The sequence below is a fragment of the Lethenteron reissneri genome, chromosome 5 (assembly GCF_015708825.2).
Source record: "Lethenteron reissneri isolate LAM-NWPU_2019-01 chromosome 5, ASM1570882v1, whole genome shotgun sequence".
NCBI lineage: Eukaryota > Metazoa > Chordata > Hyperoartia > Petromyzontiformes > Petromyzontidae > Lethenteron > Lethenteron reissneri.
Genome location: NC_083783.1, coordinates 1,232,870 through 1,245,888, shown reverse-complemented (window position 1 = coordinate 1,245,888; position 13,019 = coordinate 1,232,870). Strand labels below are relative to the sequence as shown.

At 51.2% G+C, this 13,019-nt stretch overlaps 1 protein-coding gene across 1 annotated transcript in view; it reads left to right on the top strand.

The window, feature by feature from the left end:
• The window catches only part of LOC133352796 (enteropeptidase-like), a 37,068-nt gene extending 24,634 nt beyond the window's left edge, over nt 1-12,434 (top strand). The window contains exons 10-22 of the mRNA XM_061568705.1: nt 353-440; nt 1,812-1,956; nt 2,369-2,607; nt 4,103-4,250; nt 4,586-4,767; nt 6,532-6,685; nt 7,643-7,818; nt 8,347-8,400; nt 8,583-8,760; nt 8,928-8,979; nt 9,474-9,831; nt 10,486-10,631; nt 12,121-12,434. Of these exons, the coding sequence (XP_061424689.1) occupies nt 353-440; nt 1,812-1,956; nt 2,369-2,607; nt 4,103-4,250; nt 4,586-4,767; nt 6,532-6,685; nt 7,643-7,818; nt 8,347-8,400; nt 8,583-8,760; nt 8,928-8,979; nt 9,474-9,831; nt 10,486-10,631; nt 12,121-12,279 (2,079 nt within the window). The 3' untranslated portion in view covers nt 12,280-12,434. The remainder of the gene's footprint in view (nt 1-352; nt 441-1,811; nt 1,957-2,368; nt 2,608-4,102; nt 4,251-4,585; nt 4,768-6,531; nt 6,686-7,642; nt 7,819-8,346; nt 8,401-8,582; nt 8,761-8,927; nt 8,980-9,473; nt 9,832-10,485; nt 10,632-12,120) is intronic.
• Nucleotides 12,435-13,019: the final 585 nt, after the last annotated feature.

Here is a 13,019-nt window from a genome sequence, read left to right as displayed (position 1 = left end):
TGGACCAATCAATATCAAGGACAGTGCATATCATTATCAGAGTTGTGTTTTTTGTTTGCATTCCAACCGCAGGTATTGTGGTCAATGCAAACATGACTCCTTGTAAAAAAAGGTGTCAGTTTTGTTGCCAGATAAAAGGGTAAAAAAACAATTATCATATTTTGCTACTGGCAAAGGAGGTTCCAATGGTGGAAGAAAATAGAGCTTCATAGCTCATCGGATTCCTTCCCCAGGGATAAATAAACATTCCGATTGTAACACACGCAACGCGATGACGCCGATTACGATGACGAGGATGATCACGCGGCGACGGCGGCGGCAAAGACGATTGGCACCTGACCTCTGTTCGCAGTTGGAGTTTGTGGCCGACTCGCACGTCCAACCGCTCTACGCCGCGGAGCTGGATAACGTTCGTCTGACCGATGGAGCATGCCCCCCAGGTGTGCGCTGAGAAATACCCTCACCCCCCTCCCCGATTTTCCTTTTTCATCATCATCATGAGCCATGAGCAGATAGCCCCGTAGGTGTCCACTGCACATGTCCACTGCACTTGCCTTTGTAATCCATACGCTAGGGGCGCAATTACCCCCCTCACCCTGCTACAATGAGAGAGATGTTTATCACTTGGTCTCTAAGATGTGGGGATGCAGTTCTTCTATGCATTCCCAGGTCGAGGCTTCGGTCTATGGGTGACCAAGATTTTTCCCCGTGTAGGCCCCAGGCTATGGAACGCTCTTCCACAAAATATCAGGGATCACCGAGTCTGTGGGCATTTTTAAAATGCGCCTCAAATCCTATTTATACGCTTATTAAACTTTGAGGTAATTCAGTAACTGGATTCTTAAAATGTATTTATAATATAATTATTTTTATGCTTAGAGTCTGCTGCTGCTGTGTCCTGTACAGCACTTTGATATCCTTGATGAAAAGCGTGAAATGTTAATGGGATTACTTTTATTGACATGAAAAGCAAATTATTATTATTTTTGCTCAAAAGTTAAACATTTCAGCCAAATGAAGTGAAAACCCAAAACTGGAACAACGCAGTCTCCCCCCCACCTCTCCCTCGGCGGTGCCAGGCGCGGTGTCTCTTCCCCCTCGAGCCACCTCACCTCTATAACAGAGCCATGTGCAGTCTCATTTGGTCGCTGGCGATGGTTTTCATTGCCCCAGAGCTACTCGAGTTGTTGCTCGCCAATGTCTGTCTTACGGTGGTGTTCCTTTTATCAAATGTTTTTGCTTTATTCAGTTTTATTCGTTAAGGGTTTGCGAAGGGTTGGCTTATTTTACGTGCTATGTATGTATGTTGAACTTATTTTGCACCGTACATAGCCAACCATGCTAATTGGAGGTGCGGGGGGGGGAAAGGACAACAAAACTGAACACAAAAGCAGCTCTAAAGGAGTGAGTTTTCATTCTAGATGATTTGAAAGTGCATAGCTCAACTAACTTCCTAATATCAGAAGGAAGAGCGTTCCAGACAGCCACAGAAGCGCATCTGAAAGTACCGCGCAATGGCGGTGACCGTCTTTTGTTTGATGGCTCGCCAAAAGCGACCGCAGTGTGAGTGGTGCGCTGTATAAATCACATATCAGTGAGTTAGACCTTGAACTCCTTTCTTTAAATGTCTACATATTCCATTTTGCACCCTACACATAGTCCAGACCCTCTGCATGGCCATTTTCACTCCTCGTGTCTCCACGGCAAAAGTAAAATCTGTAAAATGTCCAATCACAGTAATCGTCACTAGTGTGATCAGTGTTCGTGTGCGCGCGCAATTTAGATTGTTCATCTCTTTGACTGACCGTCAGCTCCCGGCCCGTGCTACCGTCAGCTGAGCGACCCTGCGGGAAGCCTCGAATTGCCGCGGGTTTTGGAAAGCGACAACGACGCCTGCGTGTGGTTCATCAGCGCCGCCCCCCAAAAGAGGATTCGCCTCTCCCTGACCTTGAGCAGGTTCGCCTCTCTCGCATCGACAAAACGCGCGGAGCACGGTACACCCAGCCCCCCTGGACAGAGCGTGATCATTGCCAGGTGTTTCGGAATCATCCGGCAATGGGTGCTGCTGCTACTGCGTTGGCAACCAACAACAACGTTTGTCAATGACAGTGGGGCGCGTGCGAGCCAGGGGTGTGGCTTCTCCTCAACGTTCACGGGAAGGGTGCGTCAAGGAGGGATTAGCATGATTGGCTACGTACGGTGCTAAAGAAGTTCAGCATACGTACAGTACGTACAAAGAAGGGAGTTTTGTGGCTGCTACGTGCAAAGCGTAGTCAACCGGCGCCGACGATCGGCCACGTGGCGTCGCAGGGTGTGACGGAGCTTCGTGAGATGACGCCGCGTCCCCCCAACCCCTTCACCTCTGCAGCACGACGGAGCGCAACGGCAGCGGCGGTGTCGCGGATTCATGCCAGGAGGAGGGCGCCGCCGTCGCTGTCGCCGTGCTGCACTCCCGAGCGCTCACCGATCTGCCCAGCAAGGTGACGCCGGTGCGCGTGTTGTGCCGCCCGGGGTCTCTGGCCCTCACGGCACTGGACGGAACCGTCGTCGGGATCAGCCTCCCCGCGTTCCGGAGCCACAATTACACGCTGAACGCGACGTTCACGGGTGAGGGCTATAACTCTGAACAATCGCTGCAGTTGCTGCTGATGCAGATTATTTAGATCATTTTGCTACGAAAAATTTTACAAGCCACTTCGTGAATCTATCATTTGTGGCGAGATGTTAACTGTTTTGCCGAGTATGCAGGGAGACGTGGGTTTGATCCCGACCCTGATGTCTGTATATTTTGAGTTTGCGTGTTCTACCCGTGGTTGTGTGGATTTTTCTCCGGGTCCTCCAGTTTTTCCCTCCACATTTAGAATCGATGTCAAGCGTTTAGAGTATTTGGCTGCTATAAATATCCACATGATGATGAGCCACTTCGTTGAGCTATCATTTGTGGCCAGGTCGCTTTTGAAGAAAAGCTATATACCTGGTAAAATAAAATAAAAATGGTTTAGTGAGGCCAGAGCTCGGTGCAGCACCTAGCTCCTGCCTCACTGCACTCCGTAGAGTTCACCGTAGAGCAGTCGGGGTGATTGATGATCCAGCAGCCACAGATTCACTCCAGCTGCTCGCTCACCGCTGGCTGGTCAGTAGCCTGCTTGTCACTTTTTTATCGCTACCACCATGGTTACCGTTACCCTGAACTTCACCCGTCGATTCATTCACCCATAGTGTTTCGTCTCATCCACTGTAGCCCGAGTTCATCATCCTCGACGCAGGTCGCAACAACACCCCCACTCACCCACTCACTCACCCACTCACTCACTCACTCACCCACTCACTCACCACACTGCAGGTCACAACAACACCCCCACTCAACCACTCACTCACCCACTCACTCACTCACTCACCCACTCACTCACCACACTGCAGGTCGCAACAACACCCCCACTCACCCACTCACTCACCCACTCACTCACTCACCCACTCACTCACCACACTGCAGGTCACAACAACACCCCCACTCAACCACTCACTCACTCACCACACTGCAGATCACAACAACTCACCCACTCAACCGCTCACCTGCTCACTCACCCACTGACCACACCACAGGTCACAACAACACCTTCACTCCCTCACCACACTGCAGGTATTTTTTTATGTGCATGCAGTCACGGATGTTTAATTGGCCTCCTCGTTGAGACCGTCGTCTCGCGAATTAGACACAGCCAAAGTCACTTCTCTGTCGCAGCTCCAGTGTCCTGGTACTTATTCCCTTGATAGACTCACAGAGACCCATAGACTCACACAGAGACCCATAGACTCACACAGAGACCCATAGACTCCCACAGAGACCCATAGACTCTCACAGAGACCCATAAACTCACATAGAGTTCCCTGTCACAGCTCCAGTCGTGTGCAACACACTCCCCCCTCCTTCTCTCTCATTGCGCTGCACATTGGTTGCAGGGTCGTCGTTTCTGTCAGGATCTGAAGACTCTCCCCACCCCCGCCCTCTTCAATTGATTTACCTGCACCTCTGAATGCGCCTCTTTTTAAGTTCAACGTGTGCACCACTAGACAACATTTTTACTTACGAATGACGTCACAGAAATCCCCTGCGCGGAGGAGCTGATGGGGCCCAGCGGTGTGGTCCAGTCGTTCAACTTCCCGAGTAACTACGAGAATGACGAGAGCTGCACATGGCTGATACGCGCAGTGGACGACCACAACATCCAGCTCTCCTTCACCAACTTCAGGTACCAAGGCCGGGCTTGCCAGTGAGACCCCCGAAGGTTAAACAATCGCTGCAGAGTTTGCTTGCTTTAACATACGTTGCTGTGAGACACCGGTCCGGCAAACGATTCAGCCGATGGCCTAAAACTGAGTTTAGTTTTGTTCCATGGAGAGAGATGAAAGGTCTGTCTCTGAATCTACCATTATTACAGTTACGTACCTGGCAAGAATGTCGTGCTAATTGGAGAAGGGTCTGCGCACCGCGGAAACGTCTCCCCCCCAAGCCCCCCCCATTGCTGCGATGCTGCATTGACGTGCCATGAGGAGGCGAGCCCGAAGCTGCGCATATCTCCCACAGCCTCGAGACGAACTACGACTTCGTGATGGTGTACGATGGCGACTCGGATGGGTCACCTCTCCTGGGCACGTTCACTGGCCTCTCCACGCCCGGCGACGTCTACTCGACGGGGAGCACCCTTCTCGTCGCCTTCACCAGCAACGCCTACGAGACGTTCTCAGGCTTCTCCGCGCGCTACGAGAGTGAGAGCCGCTCCTCCACCGGGCCACTCCTAAGCAATGCCGCTCCGCTTATACAGTGCCGTGGCCATCTCCTCGTTGGCCTGGTGGTGTTAGGCCGCTACCGCCGCCACGTAACGATTGGCAGACTTACCACCACCGCCGCCACTGCCACCCAGCACCATGGACAAGCAAACGCTCTGACACATAGTAGTAGTAGGGCTTTCGCGACCAATCTTATCCATAAGAGATTTTTTGGGGATTAGATCTCGAAAATATAAATGTCTCGTTAAACCCACCACCAACTCGATACAGGCCAATGAGTAAGGTTTAACGCATAAGCAAAACGTGCCAATTGGTTACTAGTACAGCACACCGGTTGTGTGTTGGAGAGTAAACCCACAAAATGTACAATTCAAGTACTATGACGTTTCACCGGTAATTACAACAACCAGCCTCATCAGGCGACAGCCAGAATTGTGGAGAAATCCTCCTGCTTCGGTCTTAAATAGAGGAGGTGAATGTGATGTCGTCACTTGTGAAGTACAGAGGGGCGGAGTTAATGTAGTCCTAGAAATTACAATGAATATCGGTTATTGGTTGGTGTTATTCACAGTTAATCAACATACATAATTTATGTACATTATGCATGTACATTATGTGCCAACATTATGCCCGATCGCAGTCGTTTCAGCTCGCTCCCCGGTTTAAGGCGGCAGAAAATGTATCGTTGCCGCTCAATTCTGTTTTTGGATAAATTATGTTTTGGTTTAAACTGCGCCTACGCATCCTCAGATGGTCAGGATGAAGTCCAGCAAGTTCAAGATGAGTGATTGTGTACAGGCAATCCCCGGTTTACGCACTTTTGTGGTACGCCATTTTGGAATAGCGCGTGCTTTCTATTTAGACCTTTTATTGACATACGTGAGGCAATTTTCGTAATAACGTCATCCGCAACGCAAGATACACGCCACCCCCAGCCTGGCACCGCCACCCAATGGCGTTGCCAGCAGCCAGTGCGGTACGATAATTAGTGTGAAAGGATAATTAAGACCACAGGTGAACGGATGTCTAACATCCGGTGAAGAAGGGGCACCGGTGATGAACGGATAATACATGAGAGGTAACTGTAGCAAGAGAGCACAGGTGGTGAAGAATTAAGGACGAGTATTGTATTGTGTACATGTATTGTATTGATATAGAATTGGATAATATAGGCTATTATGTCTGCGAGTGTGAGTGAAATCCCCTAACCCTCTCCTTTACTATTATTTCTTATGAGAAAATAGCTTTTGAGATACGCGCGTTTTTCCAGGAACGCGTCTATCGCGTATGTCAAGGAGTGCCTGTAATTGGATTTAATAAGGTGGGGAGTGGTAGTGAAGCGATTAGCACGTTGCGCTATGAACTCGGTAACCCGAGTTCAATTGCCCACTCACGGCCAACACCAGTGACGATTATCTAAACCAGTGCTGGGCGTTCCCTAGGTCGACTCAGCCTCAAATGAGTACTTAGTGCAGTGTGTAAACATCACCACTAGGGAGACAAAGGCGGCCAGGCGTGGTATTGGCCACCCATCCCCTCGTGTGCCGTACCGGCCTTCATAGTTGCTCGCTAACAGCATTTGTCCCAACAGTTTGTTAAGGCTATACGGGGGATCTTTGTCTTTGTAATTGGATTTAAGGAGGTCGGAATGTGCTTGCGTGATTGGACTGAAGAAGGTTTCACGTTTCCTTGATGTTTTCCGAAAGGATTCGGAAGCGCTTCTCTCTCTCTCTCTGCGTGCAGCGTTTCGCAGATGTTCCCTGAGTCTGTACGGAGACTCGGGCAGCGTGAGCAGCTCCTCCTCTGCCCAGCTGAGCTCCTTCACGACGGGCTTCTGCACCATCACCATCGACGTTCCGTACGGCTTCCTCGTCAAGTTGCACTTCCGCTTTTTCAAGTAAGTTCCCATTTACAGAAGAAAATCTATATATTCATACGTGTTGTTTTTTTATAAATTTTATTTCCACCTGAAGACGACCGCTTGTGTTGTGATCGATACATCGTGGTTTTTTAAATTTTGATTAAAAAATTACCTATTTACGTGACTTTACCGAAAGACCCAAAGAATATATGTTACATATGTAATGGGTTAAACTGAGTCGCAGACGCAGACTTGGAGGCAACACATTTATTCAGTTCCAACACACGGGGTAACTTCCCCCTTAACAGAATAACAACCGATGGTGGTGACCACCAGGCTAACTACACTAATCACAATGTAACTGCTACTACGGACCGGGACCAACAGCTTCGGCCCGGGTCCACGTGTTGGAGACTCATTGAACGGAGAACGTAGACGAAGGGTTTCTTCCAGGATAAACAACAACCCTGGTCCCTCTCGGGACCCGGCTTATACTCTCTGTGGCATGGCCGGCTCCGCCCTTGGCCACGTCCACATTACAGAATCCTTGGGAAGGATCTGGATCCCAATCACGTGACCAGCCCCCTCCTGGGGCCCCTTAGTAGACTTCACTGGTCACGTGTCCTCCCGGGTCAACCAGAGTGCCATGGCCTCGATTAACCTCATCCTTCGGCTGGCACCCACACACCCTGTCCTGTTGGATTGGCACTGCACGTAAAGCGCGGTGCCATCCAGCGCTATCACTCAGCGCTCACCGGGCCCCTCTAGGGCCAGTATTAAACCCACACCCCTCTGGTATCCACGATGTCACTACACTGCACGCCGTGCCTATGCATCATAAACAATTGTATTTATGTTACAGAAAAATATATAGCGGCCGGTGGCTAAACCTGTGTACATGTGTGACGTGTGTGTGGTGTATGTGTGTGTGGCGTGGATGTGCATGGCGTGCGTGTGGCGTGCGTGCATCACGTTGTCTGGCGGCGTGCGCAGCCTCTCCGAGGACGAGCTGTGCGAGGCGTCCTCGCTATCCCTTTACAGCGGCGGCGCCGCCACGCAGCGCGGGAACGCCCTCGGTGTCTTCTGCGGCCAGAGGCTCCCGCCCGGTGCTCGCTCCCTCTCCAGCAATATGACCGTCGTGTTCAAAGTCAAGGGCACCCTCGCGCCAGGTAGCCTAGTAGGGGTGGGCCGCGTCTTCGCCTTTGCATCGAAGTTAATAACATTGTGGCGTGTGCTGGCGTTGCTCATGGTGTCCCTGCGTTGCCTATGGCGTCTGCCGGCGTTGCCCGCGAAGTGTCCCGGCGTTTCCCGCGGCGTGTCCCGGCGTTCCTCACGGGATATCCCAGCGTTGCCTGTTGCGTGTCTCGGCTTTGCCCCCAGCATGTACTGGCTTTGTCCGTGACGTGTTCCGGCTTTGCTCGCGGTGTGCCAGAGTTGCCCACGGCGTCTGTCGTAGCTCTGTTTCGGAGATAATCGTGGTTATCAGTTCATCGTTAGGGCCTATCACTTTGTTGTCATTATCTGTCTTATAGCTGCACCTCGATGCCACCGTAATTGGTTAAGATCGATGCTGGTCGGTGTGGCACTGCGCAACATCACGGCTGTGTTCCGTGTGGATGAACACGAGTTGACGTTGGCGGTGCGGCTCCAGCCATTCCATCGCGACCCTTAATCCTGCACCGCCCTCTATCCCGCAGGCCAAGGCTTTGGGTTTGATTTTTACAAAGTCTCTCCACTGCAGGCTTCTAAAGGTATGCACACTCATGCAATGTTACTATTCGCTCAAGTTCACTATGAGAATGTGCTTGTTTTTACAGGCAGTTTACTGGAGGGCGTGTAGGCTTATTTGTGAGAAGTGGTTCTCTGATGAAGGGTGAGATAGAAACGTCGTGGCAGTTGTGTCTGGCCACATTTTACCGATGTTGTCTTTCAGCGTGCGGCTGGGCTCCCATGAAGGAACGCGTGAGCAGGAATCGGATAGTGGGAGGCACTGAGGCGAGGCCAGGAGCGTGGCCTTGGCAGGCCATCCTCTACTACAATGGCAAATTCCAGTGCGGGGGGTCCCTTCTCTCCAATCGCTGGGTCGTGAGCGCCGCTCACTGCTTCGGAGCGTAAGCATTCCCCCCCCCCCCCCCCCGCCTGCCTTCCTCCGCTGGATGAGCTCGGCTCTGCACTCTTGACACGCGCGGACGGACTACGTGATTTTTTTAATCGGATGCAAAGGGGTTCAGGGAGCGATTTTCTGTAATTGGAGTGTGTCTGACTACTGCTGCCCCAGTTCGGCTCCGCCAGTGCTGTCGATCCTCTGCCACCCACTCGAGTGCGATCCGGTTGAATGTTTTTACAAATGGTGCTACTGCTGCTGCTGCGTTGGCAGCGGTGCACAGAGCACACACAACAGGAACCGCAATGCATGCGGTTTCTGCTTCTGCCGGCTGTTCTCCCGTGTGTGCCGCCGAGTCCAGACATTCCCCACCACGTCTCTCCTGTCCGTCTCATCCACACGCCTTCAATCGTCCGTGTGGTCTTTCGCCAGAATGTATCCCCTCGTATAGCAACTTTGCCAGCCTCTCATCTTCCATCATTACGACTCACACAGAGACCCAGAGATTCACACGGAGACCCAGAGATTTACATTGTAAATTATCTTTGCCGGTTTGTTGTCTACATCCTTAATACATGCCCTGCTTATTTCATCCTTCTTTTCGTGATGCCATGCATATTGAAGATATAAGAGCGGCATGTTGACAGACAGCTCCACAGGTGTTGCATAAAAAAATCACCGCCAAGTAGGCGTTCGCGTCCGCCACCGGAAATCTTTCAGGGACTGTTGGGAGAAACAGCCGAACACCAAGAGAGGCTTTATCCACAAAGCGCCCACGTGTCCTCTCGTGTCATTACAGTAGTAGCCAAGCGGGAAGCTGGACGGTCTACCTGGGCCTTCATTCCCAGCAGCGATCTCAATTCCTCCACCGTGGTGGCCAGGAACGTGAGCAGGGTCATCGTCCACGAGCGCTACAACACAACCAGCCACGACTACGATATCGCTCTCATGGAGCTGTCTGACAGCGTCTCCTTCACCGATTACGTCCAGCCCGTTTGCCTGCCGGCCCGCTTTCAGAGGTTTCCCTACCCGGGGAAATCGTGCTTCATTTCCGGCTGGGGCACTCTGAGTTACGGTGGTGAGTGCACAAAGGATCAGTGTCTCCACGTTGTGTGATCAGCTAGTGGAGGAACTAAGCTATACAGTACTAAACTATTTTTTATTTTACCAGGTATGCTCAGTGGGCTACGTAACTCTTTTTTCAGAAGGGACCACAAATGATAGCTCAACAAAGTGGCTTATCATCACATGGAAATGTAAGGCAGCTGCATATTCTGAACGCATGTTTCTAAATGTGGAGGCAAAAAACCGGAGGAGTCAGAGAAAAATCAACGTGACTATGGGGAGAGAGAGACACGCAAACTCCAAATATACATGCATCAGGGTCAGGATCAAACCCATGATCTCCTGTATACCAAGCGAGGTATTTAACATCTCGCCACCGTGGCGCCCTTGAGGCAGCACGCTTCTAGGTTCAGCCACATAATGGTAATATACTAATATTATTATTTATATGTGGATTGCGCCAACCACCTGACCGATCCACACGCGATAACCGTTAAATGGTGGCTCTTGCCTAAACATAACCTCGTAACCGGATGGCTCCCACGCTGCCTGTAAGTGTGCTTTCTACCCAGTCTCTGCTCATGGACGGCACTGCACGAATGCAATGTGAAGAACGGTGGATACGGCCCGATCCTTGGCGTACGTCCTTGTCCCCCCCGCTCCGCAGGTGACCTGCCCAACGTACTCCAGGAAGCCGCGGTGGCGATAATGAGCCACTGTGTCCTGCCGGGCGCCGGGGCGTATTCGGCGGACCAGATCACCAATCGCATGCTGTGCGCCGGATATCCCGAGGGTCAAATCGACACCTGCCAAGTGAGATGCCACCCAGGCCCCCACCCCCCACCCCACCCCCATCCCGAGCCGGGTGCCAACCGCACCCCCGATTAGCAAGGTTGGCTACGTACGGTGCGAAAGAAGTTCAACATACATACGTACAATCCTCAGGGGTTGGTTTCCTCTCTCCCACGGTCACCAAGTGCACGCCAAAGGGCCCAAAACGACACGTGGCTAGCAACAAACAGCACTGTTACAGTTGTAACTTCCGTTAATTCGTTAATTATGACATTTTTTACGCGCACAAGTTTAACTAAAAGATGACATTGAGAGGTACGGGAGAATTAATCAAAGAAAGAGAGGAGGAAATATTCAGATTCTGATTTGAGGTGAGCGAGGACATGGGGGGGGAGCGAGTTCGAGACAAATGAGAGCCACGCCGGAGAAGCGACGTGGTTCGAGCGGCGACGGGCGGGTTCGACAAGCAGAAGGCCGTTTGAGATTGAGCGGCACTCGTTGCGAGGCGGCAGGAGCCCAGTGCGCACACGTGCTTTGTACCGGAGGGCAGCGGGGCGTCGTACAGGCAGGCCGTGCGATAGAGAAGCGGGAATACGTTTTGTAAGGGGTGCCGAGGAAAGCCATACCTCATTCGGAAATAAATATATGCTCACCAGCTAATGAGTTTCAAATAGCGCGCCCGACTCTCTTTGGGTGACGACCTATCACGGGGGGAAGAGCCGATGACGTAAGGTACCCCCAATCGGATATGAAGGTGCAGAGCCATTCACATCGGATTGGTCGTCCGTGAACACTTAATGGAAATGAGGGGTCGGTTGGGATACACCGTTATAGGAGACATTTATGGGATTGGTGGAGAATCATGGAAAGTTCCAGAAAGGATTGGGCAGATAATAAAAGGCATAGAAAGGGGCTTCTGGGTGGCGCCTGAACGCGCTGTGCCGAAGATGTAATAGAAACCAAGTTCAAGACTCGTCTTCATCACGATCCATGGGCAGATAGCCGTAGGTGTCCAATGCACATTTCGTGATTTGCTTCCACTTTCTCTTGTGCCAATATTCTCAAGTAGTGCCACATATTTCTGGCACCAATCTCTTATGATGTCGTCGTCAAGGCATTCTCTGTTGAAGTCTTCCTCTCTTTCCGGTTCCTTGCATTTTTCCAAACAACAACAACACACTGTTCATTTTCTTGTTTTTGTCCATCCTACTATATATGTGTCCAAATAGTGCCAATTTCCTTCTTATCACTGCCTGCATCATCATCAGATATTCATTCTATGTACAACCTTTTTCTTCTACGTTGGTCACTATTTTGGTCCAGCTTAGTTGCAGCAGTATCCTTCTGTAGCGATCCGTTCAAGACTCATATGGCCAGAGCAAAGTTCTTGGGTCTTTCGGTAAAGTCACGTAGATAGGTTCAAATAAACCTATGAATTCCTGCAGTCACGAAAGTTTAAAGTCAAGATTTGAGCAAAGTTATCATGAACGCCGTCTCGTCCGTGCCGCAGGGAGACTCCGGAGGCCCCATGGTTTGCCAGGACTCCAACGGCCGCTGGTTCCTCTCGGGCATCACCAGCTGGGGCGACGCCTGCGCCAGAGCCAACAAACCCGGCGTCTACGGCCGTGTCACCAAGTTCCTCGAGTGGATCCGCGTAAAATCGCAGTAGCCGCGCGCGCGTGGCCACGCGTCCAGCAGGCGCGCGCATGCGATTGGCGGTCCGTAACAGCGAGGGCCACAACCGTGTGATTAAATTATTTTTCCTCTTGTCGATCGCGATTGCCATGTGCCGAGTGAGACAATAAACTGCTGTTGACGTTCGTACCCACGGCACGCCTCCTTCGCTCGCGCTTTTGATTTTGTGCAATGTGCCCACCTGCGGCGCGGTCTCCTGAACTCTGTTTGCGTTCGACCGGAATTTCTCCCTTGTGATCGGATTTGTCATTAGTTTCAGTGTTTAACGGTTCACATTTTGCGAAAAAATGCCAAAAAAGAATCAAACCACTGCAGACGCACTGTGCTCCGGTGCTTTTGGAGGTGCCGGATGGTGGGTCACATGGATTTGTCAAACTCAATTCAGCTGCTTTTTGTGTTTAGTTTTCTGTCCTTCACCCACACCTCCGATTGGCACGTTTGGCTACGTATGATGCAAAAGAAGTTCCAACAACGTACGTGCATACAGTACATACATGTGCCAGGATATGCCCGTCTAGTGTTTCCCCCTCTTAAAATGGAATTGGCCGAACATATCAATGGCAAGACCCTTCGGAAAAAGTCTTGAGACTCAATAATGCTCCCCTTGGAACGTTCGTTGGCATGACTGTACTCTCTCAGAATATGTATTTGAACGTATTGGCGGTGCACCGGTGGTGCACGGTATTTAGCAACAAAAAAAATCCGCAATAATAA